We start from the raw sequence: 25,624 nt of genomic DNA on the forward strand, positions 1-25,624 counted from the left end.
ATGCAGGCCTGGGCACCTAGGGTCCGTGCCTGTGATACAGTGATACCACCATTGCACTGGCTAGTTTGGCAGGGTTCTCTGCCAGTCAGCTGAGCTCTGAACCTCTTAGATGACTCATCAGTGTGCATGAATTCCTCTCTGCTCTCTCTCAACCTCGATAACTCTTTGTACTGATGAGTGCAGATGAAGTTCCGCCCACACACTCCTCATCCGAGGCCAGATACAGGCCAAAAACTTTAGCATTTTGCTCTCATTTTGTCCGAGTCTGAAATGTAAGCAGTCATCACAAACTCTTCCTTGCTTACGAGCGTTTGGAGTATTTTACCAATAGATTGCCTGTGCTACTTCACACAAGAGCTTTTGACTTTCTAGCATCATGTTTCCTTTTATGCATGCTACTTCCCCCGGTCTCTGTGTGCACACATGGAGGCATGTGTGCTATGCATGACTTGTTTGGTCAGTGCATCCTCAGAAGTGGGTCAGAGTGCCCCAGTTCCCATTGTGTGGGCGTGCATGTGTCTGTGTATTGCATTTCAGTGTTATTTTGTCCTGATTGACTTATCTGCAAAAACATCTTCTTGCTCTCGCTCTCCTGCTGTTCAGTGGCATGCTCTGCTCTTGTTTACCTCTCTCAAGGTGAATGAGAGCTTTTAATTCAACTTTGGTGCACTCGTTGACTTCTACAAGGCTACCAGCAACTGCATTTGGTCAGGTAGCTTATGTTTTGTCTTATTTAATCATGTCAGGCCATATTGAATTTACAAATAGCGGTCACGCCGCATGTGTAAGTGAGCTACCCTGTTGAGTATGTGCAGCAGGGCTGGGCTGCAGATTACATGATATAATAGTGTTTAGGCATCGCCTCTTCTTTTAAATTCCTTTAACCTTGACTCCCCTTAAATGCATGGAGAACACATCTGCCAGGCTGGTGTCAGACATTAGTAACACACACACCGCTCGGGCAGCATTGTCACTTTTTATTAACGCCCAGAGCTTTGCATGGACACCAGCTGTTGCATCAAGTGGAAAAAGCCTTGGCGGCATGAATGACCTTGACTTTAACTGCCGCTCCTTTGGCTCTTCCTCCCTTTAATTCTTTTGTTTGGTCTCATACATTTTAAATGGCTTAAATGGATTACCATTCCTGCCAACGAAGGTCATTAAATAACTGACTTTTTTCAAAAGATAAAAAAAGCTTGTTACCAGCGAGTGTATTCAGGCGCGAGTGTTAGTGGGTGGTGGGGTTGAGGGAATGAAGGTCACTTTTTAAGATCTAATCCGTGACATCTTCATCGGCACATTCTGGTGATTTCATGTATCTTAGAAAAGCCGCTGAGATTGCTGTGACCTTTCCTGTTCCTGGTGTCTTCTTAAGTACAAGAGGTGTGAGACGAAAAGAGAGGGGAAATAGATGAAGAGCTGACCAGCAAGAGGATGATGAAGCTCTATGCCCTCCCCATCACTTGGCCTCCCTCTCACAGTCAGTGGCTGACTGTAGGGGTAAAAATCACTTTAGAATGGTGCCTGCTCTGTCATTGGCTGACATTGTCAAGGATAATGGATAATCACCACAGAAACTGTATAGCAGCTCATTGGTGCCGTGGTGTCCCGCGGTGGGGGGGGGGGGGGGGGGGGGGGGGGGGTGGAGGTCATGCTTTTTGGGTGCCACCACCAATGAGATGACATGTTAACAGATGTGTAAGGTCATTTTGCATGTATACACAAGGGGAGATAATGTAATAGTAATGCACACATCACACATCCAGAGAGAGGAAAGGAGGAGGGCGGTGTGCTTTAGGGGCTCTGTATAGAGGACGGCTTTCCCTATATTAAGGTCATTTATTTAACAGCTCTGTCACGGAGGAAAACATATTTTCTCTTGCCCTTGCTGTAGCAGGGCTTTTTGACACCGGCTCTGTCATTACATGTCTCTCAAGAGCCTGAAGGTCCTTACTTTTTTCAAAAGAGTACTTAATGTGAGATAGTGAATGCAGTATCTCTGTTGTATATAAACTAACATAGTGCTGTGTCATCGTGTCCCTGTGCAGCCTCGTCTGCTCTGTATTGAAGTTTCTCTGGCAAAAACAGAGACAAGGTCAACTGTAATTCCAAAGGTTCACTGCCAGCAGCAAAGAGATTAACAGAATTTCCCATGTTGAATGCATGTCAGTGTGCTTTTCCATTTGTATTTATTCTCTCACTAACTGGGGAGGAGGCCGTATCATTACATATTAGTAACTTTGTCAGGCTTTGTTAAAGGTAAGCATGTGTACATGTTTACTGTGCTGATCAAGCAAGGTGTTACAGGGCATTCTGTTATAATTGCTTTAAGCTCGCTGGAGTGGAAATAGCCCTAATCCTGAGCATCTCAGATTAGCATGACAGTAGACGTCAGATGGCCCAGTATGACCAGGTTTACTTTTATTGTTGTCAGATTTAGGTCAACAGCTTAGAAATGGCCTTGAAGTGTAATTGACGCTGATGGGCCAATGTCATTTAAGTTTTCCTGTTCGAAACAATGCTGAATAACGCCTCCTGGACCCCTGGTTGTTAAACAGTTCCAACCTGATTGTTTTCTGTCTAATACCCAGACTTAATTGTGCACTGATAATTTAAATCCTGCTTCTAATCCCAGCTCATTGGGGGGGGGGGGGGGGGGTTTAAAAGTGCCACCTTGTTGCCCTTACTGTCATGACAACCTGTGGACCTTGGCCACAGGGATGGATTTCTGCCTGATTAGAGGCCTGCTGCCTTGTTGTTTTTGGCCCTGGCTACTGTTCTCTGTGAAGTATTTAGACTGGTGGCCGCGTGGGTTGCCATGGCCTTTCGTCATAATCAAGGGCTGCTGTCCTGTTGTGTGACCTACTATGTCGGTCCACTCAGCGGACACCAAAGGTGAGGACGGCTTCAGGAAAGGACACGGGCAGCAGCTGAGGCGAGCTGGAAACTCTGTATTAATTAACCTTTATGGGAAGCGGCCAGGACTGTCGGAGGTGTCCTGTATCCACGGAAACCACGCTGACAGGGTTCAGAGCAGAGGTCTTCCAGGGCAGAGCTTCTCACACTGTCATAGCAACTGGCAGAATGCTCACCCCAGTGTCACCAGTTCAGTCCTCCTGACAGTGGTATAGTGTGACAGGTGCACCTGATCCTAAAGCCACCACCTCTAGATAAATGCACACAGTAAAACATTACACACAAATTCAAGAGTCAAGTACAGCTTGTACCAATCCATTACCAATATCCCTCCTGTGGTTCTCCATTGCTTTTGTACTGTTGTCATAAACACGACTCACGTCATGTCAGCTTAGTTCACATTTTGGAAACAAAAGAGCCAGAAAGTGTGTAGGATTTATAGTTTGCCAGGTGTTTATAAAAATGCAGGTTCAATGATAACAGAAGTAGTCACCAACACAGATTGGGCTCTCTGTTTATGTGGGATATTATGCATACATACATGTATGTAAGTCACAGTGCACATTTCTGTGCGTTTGTCTTAACATTATTGCTTAAATACTACCTTGTGTGTATGTGGGTGGCTCCTTCTTTATGGAGACTGAGGGTTGCATCGTGTGAGATGCTGCTCAAGTGCATAAGGAGCAGGAGTGGGGGGGGGGGGGATAATCCACTGAAATGACAAGCTGCACAAGAAATTATTCACAGCTCTCACAAGGCCCTTCACTTTTGAAAGACATCGCTGTGAGGGGCTTACAGCTCACGACCTGAATGTTTTCAAGGTAGTGGGCTTGAATTTTCAATTTGGATCCAATCAGGCCTAATCTACATTTGTCGTCTGCTCAGTGGCTGCGAGGGGAGAGTGCAGAGAGAGGAAGGAGCCGTGTGCAGTCAATCTGAAATGTTGCTAAGTAACAGAGATGGCAGACAAGGTGGTGAAATGAATGTAATATAGTGCTGTACAAATTCCTGATTCTCACACAGTTTCTCCTTTTTTCCCCTCTTTCTCTTCACCTTACCACCCCTCTCTACCACCCTCCTTTTCTATCTCTCTGTTACTACTGTAGGTCCCCCATTTGAGATCTGGAAAGCTTAAAGGCCCCACTGACAGAACCACTGCAAGGCCTACGACAGACATCCCAAACATCCACAGCCACGGAATGTGTCAACATCTTTGTGGTGAAATCCTGCTGACTCCTCTCTTGCTACTCACATAAGCCTGGATCTAGGCCCTCTGGGATCCTACGGTCTTTAAAGGCATACAACAATGCCTGGAAGGCCAGCCTGCCCCAGTTTGCCTCAAACAATGGTTGCTGTTTCACCACAGCGCTGACTTTGCCCACTACATAGAGGGATCACATCCAGCCAGTGCATCCGACGGTCCCCTGCAGGCTAACTCTGCGGAGTTGCCTGCCCTCTTTTTGGTATTTAGGAAGTACATGCCACTGTCAGACAGATGACCTAGTGGACATTTGTTTCCCAGTAACAGTGCTGAACCATACGAGGGGATCCTAGTATTGAACATGACTCATGGGGAGGAGCCTGGCCCTGAGACACACAAGGATTCAGCTGTTCTAACTTATCTGGAAGGTTTACTGATGCATCCAGTGGTAGCCGGGCCTGGGGCCACGGCAAGTGGGAGGTCTGAGGCTGCCCACAGCAACCAGGAACAGAGTGAAAAGGTGGGTGGGCCCTTCCAACTGCCCAGCCATGGCCCCACAGCACCCAAGTCTGGAACAAATGGGCCAACTCTAGGTTCTTCACAGCACCTGAAGAAGGCCCGCCTGCTGCGCTCTGGAGCCTGGAATGATCCAGTGAACCAGCAGAAGAGTTCACCCTCAATAGAGCTAAATGGACAAGGGGGTGGCCTGCAAAATGGAGCACTAGAGGGAAATCCTCATGCTGGGGAGAGCACACTGTTGGCTTCCTTGCTGCAGTCATTCAGTTCAAGGCTTCAGAGTGTGGCAATGTCTCAGCACTCCAATAAACCCCCCAGCGAGTGTTCCTCTCCCTCCAAGGCACCACCTGCAGAAAAAGAGCCACTTCCTGTCTATGGGACAGCCTCAAGCCGCTTGAAGGGCCTAATGAGGAAGAGTAAACTTCAAAATCACAGCAACACACCTTACAGTCGCAGGGGACATAGTCAGGACAGACCCCCAGAATCGCCTCGGTCAGCACACAGTGCCACCCCTCCGTCTGCTCCAACAGCTGCTGAATCAGTGTCCTGCGCAGAGCGTCTGAAGGCAGTGGCCAACATGGTAAAAATCCGTTCTAGTCCAGCACCTTCACCCAAGCCCAGTGTAGCCTGCAGTCAATTGGCTCTGCTACTTTCCAGTGAAGCCCATCTCCAGCAGTACTCTCGAGAGCATGCACTCAAAGCCCAGCTCTCTGGAAGATCTGCCAGTGAAAGACTAGCTGCCATGGCAAACCAGCAGTATGGCCCTGACACAAGGCCACCTAGTGTCGGAGGGACCCCACCGAGAGTCCCAGACACACATAACTCCTTAAAATCCCCAAATGGAATGACAACAACTTCAACAACAAGTACACTCCCTCGAACAACCCTCTCCAGTCCACAGAGCCCCTCTTTGCTGCGTGGCCACAGCCAAAGCTCCCCACCCACACCCCCACATGCTCCAAACCACACTCACAGCCAACCACTTAAGGAGAAACGAGGCTTTGACTCGCGTCCAACCCGTCCCCCCCAGACTTGCAGCAGCTTGTTGCTGCTGCTACTCAATAACCACAACAATCAGAAGCAGCTGACAAAGAATGGGCATCTGGAGGACAGCTGTGGAATTCTGCCACCAAGTGGCTCCTCTTCAGTCACATCGGACAGCGAATGCTCTACCCAGGAGAGGAGCCTGACCAAGGACAGCAGTGATGCAGAGAGTTCCTACTCAAGCTGCTCTCCTATTGACCTATCCATGAGAAACCGGGCCAATACACAAGAGATGGGGCCCAAAACTCACTCTTCCTCCTTCTCCTCTTCCACCTCTACCCTCTCTTCTACAACCACTGTCTATTCCTCCGTCCCAGTTGCATTTTCCCCTCAAGTTTCTGCTCAACCCGCCACCACAAACTTTTCACCATCCTCTACTGTTGTCTCCTCTGTTTCAACTGCAATTTCTTCATCCTCCTCCTCCTCTTTGTCTACATCCTCACTGGACAAACTAACAGAATCTTTAATAAACAAGTGGAAGCCAGAGTCATCAGGATCAAAGGTGCCCAAGAACAAGGAGCCTGAAAGGAGCCCTGACCCAAAATCCCACCCTAAGCTCACACTCATGCAGCTGCTTCTTGAACGAAGAAATCACGAGATGGTAAATAAAAGTGCAGTTAGCCAGGATTTGCCACTTGATATAAGTATGGCCGCCATGTCTCAAGGCCAACCAAAGGGACTGGTACCCTGGGAAGAGACTAGGACAAAAAGCCCCCTAGATAGACCTTTAGCCCCAGCCCAGCCCCTTTACCCACTTAATCGAGATCCTGGTGGAGCACTATCCCCATACTCCTACCCCTCTCCGCATGTCCAGTCTAGCCCACTGGATTTGTGTAAATCTAAAGCCTTCCCTGCTGAAAAGTCTTCAGAGCCTGCTTTCAGTGCCAGTAAACTGTTACAGAATCTGGCTCAGTGTGGTACCGCTTCTTCCTCACCACCCATCCCCTCCAGTGGGGTGAGTCCGGAGTTAGATGCCAGTAGGCCGCTTGCCCTATTGGAAAGGCTTAATGCTCCAATCCACAGGACCACCACGACTCCACTCTCAGATGGACCCTCAGGCAGTGGCACGCCTTTAAGTCAGAAGGAGGCCTCTCCTCCATCCCAAATTGAGAACCTTTTAGAGAGGCGCACTGTGTTGCAGCTCCTGCTAGGAAATGGCACAGCTACTCCCACAGTCAGCCGCAAAGAAAGGCCAAGTGGTTGTGGCAGAAGGAGTGTAGAGATGGCTGGAGGGAGCTACGAAAAGATCCCCTGTGCACCCTTTGTCTGTGACAGCTCCAATGGGCCCCCTTTGGACGTAAAGGTCAAAACGGAGATTCTGGAGGAGGTGGGACCATCCTCAGCCATGTCTGAGGAGTCAAGTGGCAGGAAGAGACCTAGCAGTTATGATAAGAATAGCCCCCTGTCAGATTCTCAGCAGGACTTTAAAACAGAACCTCGGCCTACAGAGGTCATAGCAAAATATGGCCTGCTCAGCCAGTTGCTTAAACAACAGACTGCTACCTACTATACCAGTGCTGCTATGCAGGCTGAGTCACAGCCCAGACAGGTTAAAGAGGAACAGAGGGAGTATCCTAGCCCAAGTCCTAAGAAGAGACGCCTCTGCATTGATCGGACTGATTGTTTAAGTAGTAAGAGCTCTACAAGTGCAATGGACAGTGGTGACACACACATTTTTGCATCTCCTCCTGTTCAGGAAGAGCCCGAGCAGCAGAGGAGTCTGAAGGAAGAAATTGCTCCACCCAGGAGCCCACCAAGTGAAGCCCTCACCAGAGAGAGCCGGGGCTTCAATGTGCTCAAACAGCTGCTGCTCTCGGACAACTGCCTGAAGGAACTGTCCCAGCAACCCCGAGGGACACCCAGTCCCTCAGTCTTGCAAGCCAATGGCAAGGCCAATGGCAGCATTCTTAATCAGCCTTCCCATAATCACAGCTTTCTCCACCTCTCAAGCTGGCACCCCCATGGCTCCCTCAACTCAGGGCTTCCGAGTAATCTCAGACCACTGCCCACACCCCCTCAAGGTGACAGCCCTGTACGCACCCCCTGGAGCCGCCACCCCGCTCCATGGCCAGTGACTCAAAAACGGGACCCCCCTACTCTAGTCAAACAGGAGCCTGAGAGCCCTGTGCGATGGAGTAGTCAAGAGGAGGAGGAGGACGATGAGGGTTGTGACTCTAACCTGGACTCTCCACGGCTCTCGCGGTCCAACCCAATCTTGTATTACATGTTGCAGAAGGGAAGCCTTCAGCTGAGGAAGGAGGTGAGGGATCAGGCGGAGGGAACCCAGTCAGTGGTCAGAGTTAAAGAAGAGCCAATCAGTGACATGCATGCTTATGAACACAGTCTGAGCTCCACCCCACAATCACCAACCCACAATGACAAGCACAGCCATGAGAGCCAGGGGCTGAGCCAATCATCTGAATAGAAGTTGTATCAACTGCAGAAAAAAAAACTAAATGGAACCCAAAATCATTGACTCTTTTTTTCCTTTTTTTTTTAAAATAACTTGCCAAATTGGTTAGATGATACAAAAATAAAGTTGGAAAAAATGTTTGTTTTTTAAAGTGGAATAGAGCAAGTTCAAATTCAAAGGCATACTTAAAATGCACAAGTGCTTTGGTTTGTCAGTTTTTGAATAGTGAGGTCATAGAATGGTTCAAAACAGTCCCATCTTATCAAAATGTCAAATTGATTCATGGAAACCTACACAACCGATAACGTTTGACCTTTCCCTATCAATAACTTGCACAATATAATTCATTTTGTCAATAACGAAGTCCTCCTTTACAATTTGGTCTTTTTTACACTTATTATTTATATCTGAATTGTACACATATCACTATTCCATGTCCTCTTTGTTGCCCACCATAAAACATTTAGTAAGAACATTTCCAGCCCCATTTATTATTGATGACTCCAAAAATGTTAGTGCTGAGTTCAGTGGACATTTATTTATTTTCTCCATCAGAACATTTGCAGATAGACAACTTCCCATCAATTTTAGATAAGATTCCAAATAAAATCATTGTGGGGCAGACACAGTGGTCTATCACAACAACGTACACGATAAATTCATTCAAAGGAGGACCTTGAAAATAATGTTCACACTGCAGTAGCTTCAGTGAGGATCCAACATGATGAATGCTTTGTCTTGCTTTTCCTCCAGATTCATGTTGTGGTATAGTAACCAATGGAGTAAGAATATATCAATGGAGATTTGAATGGTCACACATCATTGGATTATGCTTTTTTGAATTGAACGTTTGAGGGCGATATTCGATGGTGCAAATTCAGGGTTAAGTTTTTGCAAACTGTGCAGTTTTGAGCAGATGGGTCAACACTGCATGTGTGGTTCTTACAGTTGAGCAACTGTATTGAGACAGGTTTCTAGAGCAACAGAAGGCCGCAGTGTCTGAGTAACTTATCTTACCACCCTGGATAAACCGACACAACCTTGCTTCATGCACAAAAAACGGAGTTAAAAGCCATGGCTTTTTGAATACATTTCAATTAAAAGAGCACCCAGAGTTTGCATTATCGAAGCTGAGCCCTCAGTGTCCTTTTCAGAATAATTTAACGGCATGTTTTTAAAAAAATGTCAGTATTGTTATCTGTTGAGAATTTGACAGTTTGTGATCTTTTTTTGATAATTTTTTAACTGTTGTGGTTTTTCGGACATCTTTCATTTCCGTGGCAGTCTCTTAACCCATAAAAATGTCAAAAGAATTGCATGATAACTAAGAGAAGACCCACTGGTACATCTTTGTTTTCAAAGCAGCTGGATACGTGTACCTGCCCCCCAATAATCACCAAGACAGGTTGGTGTCTTGAGGGATATCTGCTATCTAGCTCCTTATTTTGATTGTACTGTTAAGTTCACACATTGCTTTATCCATTTAGTCTTGTGATCTTTTTAATACATATACCCATGGAGTACGTCTCTTCGATTATTAATACATTTTCACAATGGTTAAATATATTTGTGTAAATAGTACTTTCAGTATGAAAGATGACTATTTTGTAATGTTTAAGAAAAGATATTACCCTAGTTTTTAATGCCCTGATATGTAAATATGAATTATATGCGTACAAGTGTACATACAAAGGCAGAGGATGCTATGCCCATCTTTTTTCGGTTGGTTTGTTCTTTGCATGTGTCTCTATGTGGTAAATGATAATCTATCCTGCGCTGTGTTGTGTAATAATGTCTGACTCTCCTCACTGCTGCCTGTTGCATGCAGACGCATGGGAACTACCTGTGTATCCCTACTGGTGATGGGGGAAAATGTCAAGTCTTAAAATAGGTCTTTTTTTATCACAGAGAGAGGTTCATTTAGAATATGAGCAGTCCCTAAATAACCACAGACTGTTGAGCAAGTTGATTCAAATGTGTGAAAAATAAACGTGCATTGAATATTTTTGTGATTTTCTTTTCTGTTACTGGTTAACAAAGCTCTGTGAAAGAGCTCGGGGGCTATAGTGGGGGATTGACGTACAATCATAGATCTGCATTGTGCATCTAAATACATTTGTAGCAGCAAATATATAAAAAAAAAAAAAGGTGTTTCATTTTTTTCATGTGAAGACCTGAAACATTATTTCATTTTTTATGTTTTCATTTTTGGTGTTCATTTGCACTGATATCTCAGAAATAAAGTACTAAAATGCATGAACTAGTATGGATGTGTTCCTATCTTTCCAGTTTGCCAATGAGAAGTGTGTTTCATATGCAAATAAAAAAAGAGCTGCAAGTGTATCAGCTATCATGAGGTTTTCTGAAGGAAGCTGTTATATTTTAGGAGCTATTATACAACCTTAATGTGTGCCTTTCAATTACTCTAAACCAGACATATTTAAAAAGACACTACAAAGAACAACTAAGGGGACGTATATCAGTTAATAACATTTAGATAACCAAAATGATAAGGTTCAAACAACATGGTTGTATTTTTGATTGGCTATAGGAGTCATACAGTAAAAGTCAGAGCTCTTAGCAGACATGCATCCATATATTGTATTTACTGTGTTTGAGTGTTAACTTGAGTACTTTCTGGAAATGTTCTCTATATTTATTTAATATTCTAAGAGTTGCAACAGAAAAATAAGCCGTTTTCACATCTGCACTCCTGAAAATATCTAGATAATTTCAGGAGGACCGCTCCAGAGATTCTCCTGACCTGGCTGTTAACATATGATCCTCACAGCGACACAGAGACTACCCCTGTCAGACGAGGGGGGGGGGGGGGGGGTCTCCTGCATCCATACATTTTATTTACTGTGTTCGTGTGATAAATTGAGTACTTTCTGGTCATTTTCATAAGAGCTTGATATTTATCTTGTATCCCCAGAGTTGCAAAAGAACAAAACAAACAGAGGAATAGGCTTTACATACCTCATAGTATGGGGAATGGGAGCAGCGAGGCATGTCCAGTGACCAGCCTATTATCTTGTTTGGTAGATCAACAGAAAATTATCACGAGAAAACCGAGATAGAGAAATCCATTACAATGGAAAAAATCAGCTGTGTTGATTACTCATAAAATGACTTATTATCTCAGGATGATGGACTACATAACATGTATGGATGCATGACCTCTTTGGGCATCCGTAGAAAAACTTTATTTAACTTAATAAAATCTCTAAGGTAAGCAAGGTTGTTTATTTTTCAAGAAATGTATATTTTTGATTCATGACCACATGTAGATTAGTTTTTAATCATGCAAGTGAGAACATATTTGACAGAACATATTCAGCAGAAGTAACTAGTAGGAAATTGTGGCACCAAGCATCCCAATATCTCACAATACAGAGTTGTCTTATTTTTTTTTTTTTAAAAGAGGACATCAAAGCCGACCTGCACTTTGTGTAATCAAAGACTGTATTAAAGTAGAGCAGGAGGATGTCCTGTATTTGCCTTAAAACTTGTGCTTCTGAGTTGGCTGCTGTTCACTTCAGTGCTGAGTCGTAACAAAGGCAGGAAAGACACAGAAAGGAGGGAGGACACGTGGGGGTCACCAGATGTACACTGAATGCCCAAGGGTGTGCCTTAAAAAAATTCAACATATACATTTTATTTCGAGACCAAAATAGATCTCATCGTACAGTCAACACGAGACCTGAGTGCGTGCATCAGTCCAGAGAGCTGTCTGTTTTCTGATAATTCTCTTGACTTGAGAAAAAAACAGCCCGTAGTGTGAGACTTGCAAAAAGGTGAAGATGAGTTCAAGCTAAACTTCCCTTTCACTCGCTCTGGGTTTGAATATGAAGTCCAGTGAGCGAACAGACGGCTTTTTGTCTGCAGTGCACTTTTGAAATCGCAGTGCAGCTCCTCAGCCCCGACTTCCCTTTTATTTAATACTCCCCATGACTGAGCGCACTCTCTTTAAACTCGCGCTAACCTTTCCCCTCGCTGAACTTCTCCATTTCAAGATTCTTATCAAGGCTGAACCGCCAGTAACCTCTTGATTTCCTGCGATTGCTGAACCAGCCGCAAACATAAAGGGGGTTAGTCAGAAGTTTAAGCCGAGGTCAAGGTGTAAAACTTGACAATCGGCTGTTTGTCTGTGGCTTCTCTCTTTGATTTCCTGACCTCAGCATGAAGCCAAAAGGATGTGAGCGATGCCTGCACACCAGGTCACCAGTGACTCGGCTGAGGGGCCAAGGACTCGGAAGTGCCACAACAGGCTTTTCATAGTCATGAGGCCCCGCAGAAACTATTTCCTGGCGTTACAGATGCTTATTCTCTGACAAACAACTTAATGACTGCACTTAACATGCTCAGCAGAGGGTTTATCTGCATGGGAACGCATTCACTGTTTCTACTCTTTTGCACAGATCTGAGTGCTGATGGGAAACGTTCTTTGTTTGGCGCTTTGTTTATTCACATGGAGGCCATACACACACATCACTTGTCATCAGTTGTCATGGTGATTGCTGTGATGAATATGCTCACAGATGTTCGACGGCCCTCCCTTCATGCAAGTGTTTGAACTTTGAGCACATGGCTTGACCTCAAATGTTATGTAAACACACACACACACACACACACACACACACACACACACACACACACACACACACACACACACACACACACACACACATGCACACACTATATAATTAACTTTTTATGGGTTTGAAGTGTGATAAAGGCAGAACATTTCAAACAAATGCCAGAATATGAAAACTTTGTAGAGAAAATAACCAGTAAAATCAATCTGCCTTGATACAATAAGACTTCAATTACATTCCACTTTTTATTTAGTCGTTAATACAACACAAAGTGTTTCACACTAATCAACGGCCCGATACACACGCAAAGAGCAATAAACGGATAGTCGAGTGTCTAATTAAGAAAGCACTCAATATTTTCTGTGTTCATTTAAAAAATTACAGGAAAAACAAACTGAACTGAGGGAATCAGTTCGGTTCAGGAAATCATCCTGTTATCATTAAACTCATCTGCTTTGAGAAACACCAAGATGTAAAACAGAAAAAGTGAATTAATGGACGTAAAGATTAAAAAAATATATATCAGGGAATGTTTAAACTTAAAGGGTAAAAAGAAACAAATATATTACCTAATGAATAATACTCGATTTCAGGTCAAATGCATTGAATAATGAAACTTACACAGTGTAGAAATATGTTGTTTTTTTTTTTTACAGTTTTAGCAGCTTGAAAAGCAATTTGCTGTAACTTCAAATGTGACCCTTAAGATTACAGGCAATTATCCACAATATAAGATCAAGGGAATTATATGTTTTTTTCAAGATTTATGTTTGGGCTTTTTGTGCCTTTATTGAAGAGATAGGTTAGTGGATAGATTTGGTCCACCTGGAGGACTACAGCCTCCATACATGGGGCACCAGTGCCCCACTATATGTTTTTTTTTTGTTTATGGACATGTGTTGTACTTCTGGAGACTCCAAATGTTATTGTACTGAAATGTGATGGAGCACTTTGGTGCTCGATAATGCAAACTCTGGGTGCTCTTTTAATTGAAATTTATACAAAAAGCCATGGCTTTAAATTCAGTTTTACGTAAAGCAAGGTTGTGTCAGTTTTTAAATGTTATTTGTAGTATGCATGCACTAAAGTGAAGTCACTGTAAATGTAAGCTCAAGTAGAGGTAAAATACACATATAAATAGAAAAATAAAGTTATTATAAAGCTTTACTGAAGCAGTTAGTCTAGTCTTTGCTGTTTAAAATAGTAAAACATGAAAGCAGCATTGATGTCAGCCAACAATAAGGAGGTTAAAGCAAACACCTGGGGAAACTCCCGCTCCCACAGAAGGAGGTCACGTCGGTTTATTTTCACAACCTTGTACCGGTTTTTTTCCCCCACTGGGGCCTTTTGCTTTTTGAAGATGTTCGTCTTTGTGAAGTCTGTTCCTTAACCCCCCGGGGGTCACCACCTTTTGCCCCTCCACCCTCCTTGCCCTGACCTGGCTGATCCTGTTTCCCGGGACGGGATCAACTGTTGGCCTGCAGCTGTGCCGCCCCCCCCCCCCCCCCCCCCCCCCCCCTCCTCCCCCTCCTCACATACAAACACAAACCACACACCACCAACAGCACCTCCCACCTTCCTCCCTCTCCTCCTCCTCCTCCCCAGCGTCACGTTCAGACCATTCTTCAGAGGTTTTGTGTAAATATGACAAGTGGCAGCAGGGCTTCAGTCCTTTTCTTTCCTTTCATGGTTGACAGCCTCTTGACCCCTGCTGCTTCCTGTAGCCTCCTGCTCCACATACATGAAGCACTAATTAGTCATGAATTACCAATAAGCTTCTGCAGAAAGGCTGGAAACAATAAGTCATCGAGGAAAGACCAGATACTTCCTCTGTAGGCCCATTGCATGGAAGTGAGAGGAAATAAATGAACTAAGTTTACATGAATTCTCTTTATAATAGTCTTAAGATCAATAATGGGACTTCCTCAATACATCAATTTCACCCATTCAGCCTTAACTCATTAAACTGAGTAGTGTGTGCCTGGTGCATAGCTCCACTTTTTAAATAAGCGAGCAAAACACCTAACATTTGTTTTGCAGGAGACTTCACACCTTCAGGAGACTTCAAACCTTCAATGTTAAAAAAATTTACTCAGAATTAGGTTTCTGTGATCTTAAATCCAAAAAGTGGGCCTATGTATTATTCGAGTCTAAAACATGATATGTTTTCAACCTAATACATGCTTTTGGTTCCTCAATTTCAATTAAACTTCCACATAGGGAAGTAACAAACTAATATTACTGTACTCAATGAGTGTCAACATTTCTGTAAGCAACTTTTTTTTTCTAACTTTCTTGACAGCTTTTTAGAATTTATTAAAATGTATTTTTGACTTGATTATTTACATAAATTCCTACAGCTGGCTAATTTTGATACCTTTAAGAATTGTGAGGTTAAAAATGTATAATTTCTTATGTTGCATCATCAGGTGTCGCCAGGTGTAGTGGTGCCTAAAGACGTTGGTATACTCTTAATTTTCCCATCCAAATGTTGTTTTAAGTGTCCCGTCCAGCAGAGTATAAATAAACAGCCTCTGTTGGACAAACCATTATTCAAGTAAGAATAGTTTAAGTGAAACAGTCCCACAAATATTTGTGAGGACTTTTGAAACCTCTGCCAACTGCAACTATTTAGATTTTTCTTGAAACAGACGCTGTTACTTTTGGGCTTAAAACTTAAAGGTTTAGGAAATGATCAAAGCATAAACATATCTCATTGGATTTCAGTTTCACAGTGGCTCACTAAAACTTGAACTTCTATATCCTGCAAACCAATATATAAATAAAATACTATGCTGTTAGGGGAGTACTGATCCATAACTGCTTCATTGCAAAGCTTCTATATTTGTAGACATGTGCACGCATGTAAACAGACTGAATGTAATATTCATGAAGAGAGAGAGTCCCTGCGGTCCACAGTTCAGCCTGTCAGCTGGAGGGATCTTGGCTGACACTGAAAGAACATGGATGATATTTGACATGTCAGATAAGCACGAGGGTAAATGTTTTACAAACTAGGGAGAACTAGCAATGTCAATCTCACGTCTGTGAATGTCTTCTACGTCCTCATATCTCTTTAGAAGTGGAAGCATTGTCTTGTTAAGTCTTTCACAGAAGTTATTCAAAGGTTATTTTGATCCCTAAAGATAGCAGCAAATCCCCTCTGTGCTCAATGATGTTTTTCAGAGCTGATTAATTCCACTCTTGACCTGACTCTGACCTTAACTTAGCCTCCGTTCAGCCCCACAGAAGGCAAAGTTAATAGTCACCTCAGTTATATCTTTCATGTCAGAAATCTCATCTTCAAGAAATGTATTAACCGCTAATTTCCTGTGTGTGCATCACAAACTGTGACACTGTGGTTGCTCTGTGGGGTCATGAACTTTCCAAGTAAACATTTCTGAAAATCCCCGGTAGAACGAGAAAGGGCACTTCAGTGTCAACCAGTCCGGCTTAAACCAGCTCAGGATGTGAACTTTGTGCTGCGGGGGCTAAGGGCTGTTTAGGACTGAACATGCCAAATTTAACTGAGTCTGAGTTTCTTCTTTTATTCTCCACTCAGTGTGAAGTCAGTAAAGCTGCATCTGGTATTCAGAGGGATTTAGTTACAAGAATATGGAGAGCACATTTAGGTGTGACTCGGTGAAATGTAGAATTTAGAAGGATCATTTATCTGTGAAATGTGTAAGGTGATTGAATAATGTAACTTGTTTTTGTAAATTTAAGACTAAGTTCAAACACTCTAAATTATAATAAAATCTCCCTGTTAGTATAGCTCATATTGTTTTCGTTAACTGACTTTATCCTCATGCACACAGTAGCCTTATTCAGACTGCAGTTTCAAGCCGTGATATTTACGCCCCTGAGATGTTTCGCCTTCAATCTGAATGTTGCAAAGGCGTAATTGGGGGACGAAGTGATACCCCCTCTGTACCGTCTTCGGAGGTAGTAACAATAGACTGTAAATATTAATGGACGAAGCCTCAGTGACGTCAGCCATCTGAGACGGTATCAGCAGAGCCAGTGAGGGAGTTCAGTGTGTGTGTGTGTGTGTGTGCATGTCTGACTGTATGTGTATGTGGAGCTCACGCTGTGCTATTCTTCTGCAATGCCAAAACACAATGCCAAAACACAATGCGTCGCAGAATCAACATGAATGTACAGTGACGGCTGAGCTTAGTTTGGAAAAAAGCAGTCTGAAAAGGGCTAGTGCTAAATGGATGCAGACAGTCCACTACCATTGAACATATAGCCTTTTAAATGTTCTACACGTTTAGGTTGTCCAATAGTTCATCATTAGATATCAGTTAAACTAATGACATTCCCCTCAGTGATGTCTCTACTTTGTGATCAGTGCTTTTAGCACTGGTTAGCATGCTAACACATGGACGAACAAGCTAATGTTACAGGGGCAATCTGCATGAAATCTTCATGACATTTTCAGGATATCATGGTAACATAACTTATAAACATCAAAAATAGAAAACTAATGTTCGCAGATCCAAGCAAAATGCAGACAGGTGCAGGACAAAAAAAAAGTATTACCTGCAGAAAATAGAGAAATGTCTGCAAACATCAAAACAATGCCCTATTTAAAATAAAGTTTCAAGCTGCAATGTTTACGCCCCTGAGACGTTCTAAATATCAATAGTAACAGAGGCGAGACAGTTTAGCGCTGTTAAAGTTTAAAATAAAGTTGCATATTGGGAGGTGAACAATGAGCGGCCCTTTCCCTTTTTTCAATAACTTTAAACATTTGTTTTTTGTTATCCGGAGAATTCACATGGAGCAAGTTTTTTTACAGAATAAAAATAAAAATTACATAGATGAGCTTTTATATTCCTAGTCCTTTTACTCCAGGGGATTCCATTTAATCACTGGGGATTAAAAAAAACACATTTTGCTGTGATGGTTCTTTCTTAAAACATTTTATTTTAGTCCTTGAATCTAGCACAAGTTGGTAGGATCAGTGTTAAGCAAATGTTGTCTTCCTTTTCATTCAACTTGATGGTACAATCCTTCACTTGATTGGTTGAATGAATGTAATATATTATTTGACTACCAAGGCAGGGGAGCGACTGGTTTAATTGGTACATACATTTCATCCATGAGAAGAGTTAGGAAGAGAGAAAATGGCGTAAATCGTCACAAACAAAGATCTTGTCAGGATGTCCTGCATTCAGCGACAGCAGGGTTTAACGGCTTCATTCTTTACTCTGTCATAAAATCAATGCTCATGTTGCTCTCTGGGGAAAACACAGCGAAGAGAAAGGACACAATCAGTGTTGTTTATAATGAAATGTACCATTTTTTATTCCTGAAATGACTGTTTTTAATGAAATACATTGACATATTTTAACTCACTATTATCGTTGCTGTGCTGTGATGCCTCTCAGGTACGATGTGTTCATGGTTTCTGTATCACATATTAACATCTATGACGGACGTCCGAGTCTGTGTTTGATATTAAATATGAGGATCAGTTACTAGAATCTCTAGGCGGGACTGTAATTTCCCTTGACTGCTCATCACACAGAGGCTTATCTTGCTCATATGAAGACCAGGACTTCATATACTGTATACTGTGTGGTCGCAGGCGTAAGTTTGAGGAAAAATTACTTTCAGGTGACACATCCATTTTATTGTTTCATGTTTTAAAATAGATAAATATCCTGGAGAAATAATGTAAGTCCGCAGTGCCTAAAATAACTTCTGAGGCTGAATTGGACAGATATAGTGACTCGCCTTGTTTTACAGAAGCAATGTCTGACAACAGTTAAACATGCTTATTGGCCGGGGAGACCGGGGTAAATGGTTACAATATTTTTTTGATCTCGATTAGTCTTGGATTATTTTGGAATTTTTTTTGTGAAATAGATTTTGTTTTTTACTTGTTTACAATATTTTAACAATTGATTTTAAAGCAAAGATATTGATGCAAAGATTAGAGATCAAATGTCACAGCAGTCAACATGCAGGGGAAACTGTAACACAATAGGGTGCAATTGTAACAACACTTGTGAAATATTAACACACTTCAGTGTTGTGATATACATTTTTTTAGATACTGTATACATTCTTAAAAGTACCCTAAAATAATTTAATTATTACAATGCTGTTCTATTTACATTAAAATGTAACACTTTACTATGAGATCCAGAATATAAGTCACACCGTTTTAAATGTCACAATCTGTTTTTAAGGGTCACCCAGAAGGGAAAAAGAAGGTTTAAACTGACTTCCTGTGTGATGGTTTCCATTGCGTGCAGTGGAGTCCTTAAAGTGCTGTTTCTGTGCACCTGTGTAGCTCTTTCTAGAACCAGCTGTTTTCACCATGTGGAGTTTGTAATCCTGCTAGATACCAATACGGTAGTTGAGCTTTAGGCCTATACAGTAATGTTGATAGTTTTGAAGTAGGACAGCCTACAGTTGCGCTCATCTCCACTGGTAACATGTTGTCTTTAACCGAACAATCAAACCAGAACTCCATAAGATTTATTCACTAAACACTGCACCCCATTTTCTTTATGCCTGATTATGACCTAATGGTTGAGAACATCTGATAAAAAGTGGCGTCTGCAGTCTAATCGCATCATTATTTATCCAGGCATGCTGCCGCTTGCAATACACAATGAATGGGAGCAGGTTTCCAATCATGTCAGGTGACATGTATTTTGTGAAGGTGGTGGCTTTACGTGCAGTGACGACGGCGCATGTCTCAGCTTTTCATAATTGTGTATCAGTTGCATGGCTGTATAGGACACAGCCAACATTTTAGATGAATGAATGGGTATTAAAAATGCATCTCATACAAACTGTATATTTAATGCACATGTTTATGTGTTTTTATAGAATCAAAGTGTCCCAAAGGCAAATTCTAAAAAGTACGATATCACCTTGCTCACTGTATCCCGACAAAAAGTGAATCATACCCCAGAATCATGATACTATCATATCTCCAGATTCTTGCCAATACACACCCCTAAGAAGTTAGGATGTTTCTCGTGACTTTGGAGATTTGAATTCAGACTAGTGGATTAGTCTAAAGGTAAGAACACACTCAGAAATCTGTCTATTTCATTGCAATTTGAAACAGTTCCTCACATTCTTCATTAACAAAATTGATGGCAGCACTTTGAGACATGCCACATTCTCCTGCAAAGCATGACAGCAAATCATAAAGTTCACAAAAGAATGTAGTTAAGCACTGCCCTGCACTGTGGAATAACCTGCACTGATGCTACAAGATGCTATCTGCCCACTGTGCTGCTTCACATCCTGGCAGTGGAAAGGGGAGAGCTACAGCCCTGACTAGTGGCAAGTGGCTGCATTACAGCTTAGACACAACATTTAACCAGCATTTTAGCCTACATTATGAAAAACATATTGATGATTAGTTTAACCTACTAGTAATTCTGGTGATGACTAGCAAGGGTGATGACGTTATTTTGTTTAGTTGACTTATCCTGCACATCCCAATGAATACCAAGGCCCAAAGGGACCTACCAGGATTGTAGATACAGTACATTTAAACTATTGCAGTGACTTACAGTGTCATTAAAATATTATAACTGATCACAGATCACGTACAGAAGCAATATAATTACTCTATGTAGTTTCAGGTACAAATCTGGACTTTGAAACTAACCCGGTCTCCCCTCTGCTGTATGTGTGGCTCCTTAATGGTTTTCTTTTCTGCTATATGTCATGTGGCTTTTTTCTAATTGGATAGCCATAAATACAATTTAACAATTAAGTAGTGACATTCGTTCTGCCTTTAAAAAATTGTGAGAGAAAATGAGAGTGTCAGATAATGGGTGTCAGCATGCAGGAGAGTCTGGACTCAGCCTGCTCCAAGAGAGGATCCTTACAGTTCTATCACATTTCATAGTGACTGTGCCAGCTCATTTGGACTTAAAGCCATTATATGAGAGGCTACACTCGTAAAAATGATCACAACTCAATTTCTTACAGAGACTAACACAATGTTCTGTTCTAGAGCGGCTGGATGATAATGGATGATGCTTTGTCAGCCAGATTCAGAGACGTCCAATAGCTGCAAGCCCTTAATTAATCAGAAATTTAAAAAAGTATCCATCTGCAGGATTGAAGCAAGGCTGCTGTCAAAAAAAAGCCCTGAATGAAAAACACCCAGTGAGTAAAACCCGACAAACAGACTCCAGAGGGCAGCAGAGAGGAGAGGAACGTGGCTGCAGTATAACATCATGATGTGTTTAAGGAGGTCTGCATGGAGTCAACCTAACCTGGTCTGTATGGTAACGTTCTTATTTTAGAGGAATGGGCACCATATTAGTTTATGTTTGCCAATGAATCAGAAGCAAAGACGCAGAATGTTATAATTCATTCATTTAATTTATTTTTAATTCCTCATTATTCTTTTTCATGATCCTAGTAAGGCCGACAGCCGGATAGTTAACCCCCCTGAGAGTTTAAAGGTGACACTAAAATGTCATAAGACAGCTTGATCAATTTAATACATTTATTTATTGATTTTTATTTTATTTGACCACATAAAGTGACAATCAGCTGGATGAAGATCGTCACTCTGCTCTGAATCTTCTCTGTCGACGTCGGCCAACAGAGCATTTATGCTTTCAATGTGTTTATTTATTTTGGGGTTTAGTACAAAAATTAAAATTAAAGTACACACACAATGTTGGGTATTTTCTTAATCGTTTTTATCGAACAAAAAAATCAGACAGACTGATCAGTCTGCTGTCTGTCTGTTTGTAAGAGGCAGAAACATAACTAAACACAAAAAAGGACTTTAAAAAAGTCTGTATTCACAGACTTGTTACCTTGATTGATCCACAGCCACTCTCTCTCTCTCATATGACTGATGTTGTGTCATTTCTTTCAAAGCTTTGGTATTAAAAAGTCATGAGACAGTTTGTTCAATTTAAAACATTCATTTATTGATTTGATTTGACCAGATAAAGTGACAATTTAAAGTGTCCAATTGACCTTGAAGCGGCATGTTTTTGGGGATGTGGGAGGAAACCGGAGACACCCGGCGAAAACCCACGCAGTCACGGGGAGGACATGCAAACTCCACACAGACAGGATGATGTGTCTGCTGTGAGGCTGCGGTGCTAACCACCGAGCCGCCGTGCTGCCCTGTACAGCTCTGGGAAGTGTTTTAGGCTGGCTACACACTAGACAGTTTTGTCCCCTGCCCCCGTAAAGGATTGGAGGCCTGATTTAACGCTTGTCGCAACTGATCATTTTTTGTAATAATTTAAGATAATTTAAGTGTGTGGTGTCAATATGATTATTTAACTGCTCTCCATCGACTCAGAGCCTCCCCAAACTGGAATCAAAAATATAAAACACTGGCCGGCGGAATTCCTGAAAATAGCCAATGAGAGTGAGCAGACAGGTCAGCGGCATACACCTGATGTTCTGTACTATTACAGCTCACAAACATGGCAGCCAACATAAACACAACCCGAAGCCCAAAGCCAAGTGGAATATTGAAAAAGAAGAGCAACTTAAAAACCTGTCCTTATGTTTGTGGTCTCGTTCATCCTACATGACGCTGACTCGGTTACAGAAGAACCTCTTCCTGAACCAGGATTTAACATGCTGGTAGCAGTTCTTCTTCTTCTTCTCCTTGCTGTCATCGCCATCTGGGGTTGATGGTTTCTTGTTGTCCTCCTCGTTGGCTTCCTCAGTGTCCTCGTTGTCCTCAGTGTCCTCAATGTCTTTGTTGTCCTCAGTGTCCTCATTGTTAAGACTAAAAATGACATCGACTCGGTTACAGAAGAACCTCTTCTTGAAGCAGGATTTAACACGCTGGTAGCAGTTCTTCTTCTTCTGCTTGCTGTTGTCGCCATCTGGGGTTGATGGTTTCTTGTTGTACTCCTCTAGCTGCAGCGTGTTTTCAGGTTTTGTAGGCCGGACTTGGATCAAACCTGATGGAAAAACTGTGGTAGGTGGACTGTGCTGGTCTGTTGGAAGTGGATCGATGCTCTTCTTATTCCTGTTGTGTTCAAACAATAACTGTCACACTGATGTAAAGGTCTAAATCGAATTCAGTCATTCCATAAGTTTTTAAGACCAAAGGAAAAGTTAATTTTGGCCCAATGTCACTTGATCCATGCCATGATGCTGCGAGAGTGCCTACTCTGAAGCAGGAGCTAAAAAGGTTCCTCTAAACAGGGTTCTAGGAACTTAAGGGGTTCATAGTTCCTACGGTGTGGAATCATTCAAATATGGGGAGGGTTGCAATAGTTCAGAGATCTATGAAAAAGTTCCTGCGTTCAAAATATGCCCACTGTCTCCCCCGGACTTCCAATCAATAAAAAAAACAAATCAAATTGGTTGTTTTTGCGATGTAAAAATGTACATTCTAATTTGGGACCTAATGAGGATGCCTTGGCTTTTGCAGCCTGTCTCAAGTGGACAATGGAGGAACTGCAGTTTTTTGCACTTAACAGAGATTGTTGCATGGTCTGAAAAAAGTAAGAATTTCCAGTGAGGACCAGGCTTGCCAAAGACACCGGTCTCCAGAAAACGGATTTATCAATTTACACAGCTTGCTTTTATAATCTCAATCACTGAGATTATAAAACATTGAATAATAAATGGATAACACTGAGATGTTTAAAAACATTTTGCCTGTACTGCACCCATCAGTTAGAAACTAAATCCACTTTAAAAAGTACTTACTGGGTGATGAAGGGGTGCTGGAGGACTTCATTGGGTGTGATCCTCTTGTTCTGATCCATCGTCAGCATGGCCTTCATTAGCTCGATGCACTGCTCGTATTCTGCAGCTTCGGCTGTGCTCCCTTTTGGAATCTAGTTATGAAAAACAAGGATCAATTCCACCATCAGTCAAGCTGTCATCCTGGTCATCCATTAAGACATAAAACTGACAGTGACAGTGCAAGAAGCTTCCCACTGTACCTTTTTGAGATCATCCCGAGATGAAAACTCTTGTTCCTCGGGGGTTTGTAGATGTTTATTTAGCCAGAACTCCGCAGGCATCTGAAAGAAGGTTCAGTGTGTTCATATGAATGTTTCTCTTCCTAAATCTAACTAATCAACAGCAGTCTATAAACATAATTGTTATGCAAACCTTAAAGTATCACATGAGTCTAAAGAAAAAAAAGAAACAACTTGTGGCACCTTGAACCTCCAGCTGTTGGACTTTGTCTTAGTAAAAAATAGATGTGTCCTCTGTCCTTGGTTCAGAAGCTCGTCTGGCGGCTGACCCAGGAGTTCAATGATAATCTGCATCTGGAGAAAAAACACATTGACACATCAACAACAAGAACACTTCTCTTCTGGTCTACATGCTAATGCTAATAACTCCCACCAAAGCTAACAAACATAGTTCTATGCACCACTAAAATCACATTACGTCCCTCTGTAGTACATGTTAGGTGAATCCCTTAGTTTTAGATTTGATCAACTGCTGTGTGATTGCATAAACGCGAGCTACAAGCTAAACCCAGGGTTTAGGAATATGTATTTGTGAAGTTCTGCTTTAACAAACATTGAGGAAAAAAATACTAAACTAGACCTTAACAAGCATCATTAGTTGATAGAAGAGTCAAGCTTTGGTAAATGACTTACTGTGTAATATTCGTCATTATCAAACAGGTAGCTACAGTAGAGCAAGCTGTATAACATGCAGCCCACTGACCACATGTCGATGGCCTCGGAAAATGGCAGGCCCAAAATGATCTCGGGAGCCCTAAATGTGTGGAAGAAAAGCGTTAGATAGAATCAATAACACTGTCATATTCCAATAATTTGGTAAACAATGGATTTTTCCTAATTGGGAACCAATGAAAAAGTATGCTGGCACATAATCAACATGATCTTGGATCTTACCTGTAGCTAACTGTTTGCAGCTCCATGCCCTGCCTGGCTTTAGAATTATCCATGGCCAAGCCAAAGTCGATAAGTTTTGCTCTTAAGGGTAGTTTCTTGTCCACTAGCATTACGTTGTCTAGTTTGATGTCAGCGTGGATCACCCCGATGTTCTTCAGTGCTTTAAGCGCTGTGGCCATCTGAAAGAACAATATGTACATGTCAGATACTGTACCAAGGTTTAACAGACGGTTACTTGTGCTTTCTATCTGAAGCTGCTGAATTCATACCTGTTTGATTATAGTCCTTGTGTCAGCCAACGTCACATCACTGTTTCCTAAATATTCATATAAGCTCATTTCGAGACTCTCGAAGACAAGAGCCTCGCCATGCCTTACACTAAAACATTCATGGAACTTGACGATGTTGTGCTTGTCAAGTTTTAGCCTCATTAACTTTCTAAGCATGTCCACCTGGGGAGAAAAACAACAAGATGTTCACCAAAGTGTTAATCTTTGTGTAAAAGTCAGGAAAATTATGATGCACCAGTTATAAAATTGTCAAATCTCAATTTTATGTTGTGAATTTCAAAATCCACCAAATGCCTCACCTCCTCGCTGATGCTGTCTTCAAATAAGGGGATCTTTATAGCCACAAGACTGTTTGTGTCTCTGTCCGAACACCGCAACACTTTCCCGAAGCCACCCACACCCATGACTTTCAGGAACTTATATTTGTAGGGGAGCTGGTACAATTTGTTTGGGAGCTTTTGAGTTAATGCTCCACAGGATGGCAACCGAAGATAAACGTGTGCGTTCGTTTTTTTTGACATCTGAAAAGGAACAAGAGAAAATGAGAAAAAAGTTACTTACAATCCAGTTTCATCTCATTTCATATTTGATTTATTTGCTCATTTCAGTGTTTGGTTCCCACAAAATAAAACACAACATGAAATATTTTCTCATGATAACACTGTCCATAAGCAAACAGGAACAGGAAGAAGAAAACATATAACACCTGCCCCCTTCTTACTAACAAAACATATTGAAACAGAATAAGATGGCTAACCTCTTGTTTTCTTTTCTTTCACAAA

The 25,624-nt window shown here is 42.1% G+C and overlaps 1 protein-coding gene across 2 annotated transcripts in view; it reads left to right on the forward strand.

Moving 5' to 3' along the window:
• Positions 1-10,346, forward strand: part of nrip1b (nuclear receptor interacting protein 1b) — a 47,808-nt gene extending 37,462 nt beyond the window's left edge. For both annotated transcript variants that reach the window (XM_020631178.3, XM_020631177.3), the window contains one exon: positions 4,023-10,346. In XM_020631178.3, coding sequence (XP_020486834.1) covers positions 4,479-8,102 — 3,624 coding nt within the window. In that variant the 5' untranslated portion in view covers positions 4,023-4,478 and the 3' untranslated portion in view covers positions 8,103-10,346. The remainder of the gene's footprint in view (positions 1-4,022) is intronic.
• Positions 10,347-25,624: the final 15,278 nt, after the last annotated feature.

Source organism: Labrus bergylta, chromosome 14 (assembly GCF_963930695.1).
Source record: "Labrus bergylta chromosome 14, fLabBer1.1, whole genome shotgun sequence".
NCBI classification, from domain to species: Eukaryota; Metazoa; Chordata; class Actinopteri; order Labriformes; family Labridae; genus Labrus; species Labrus bergylta.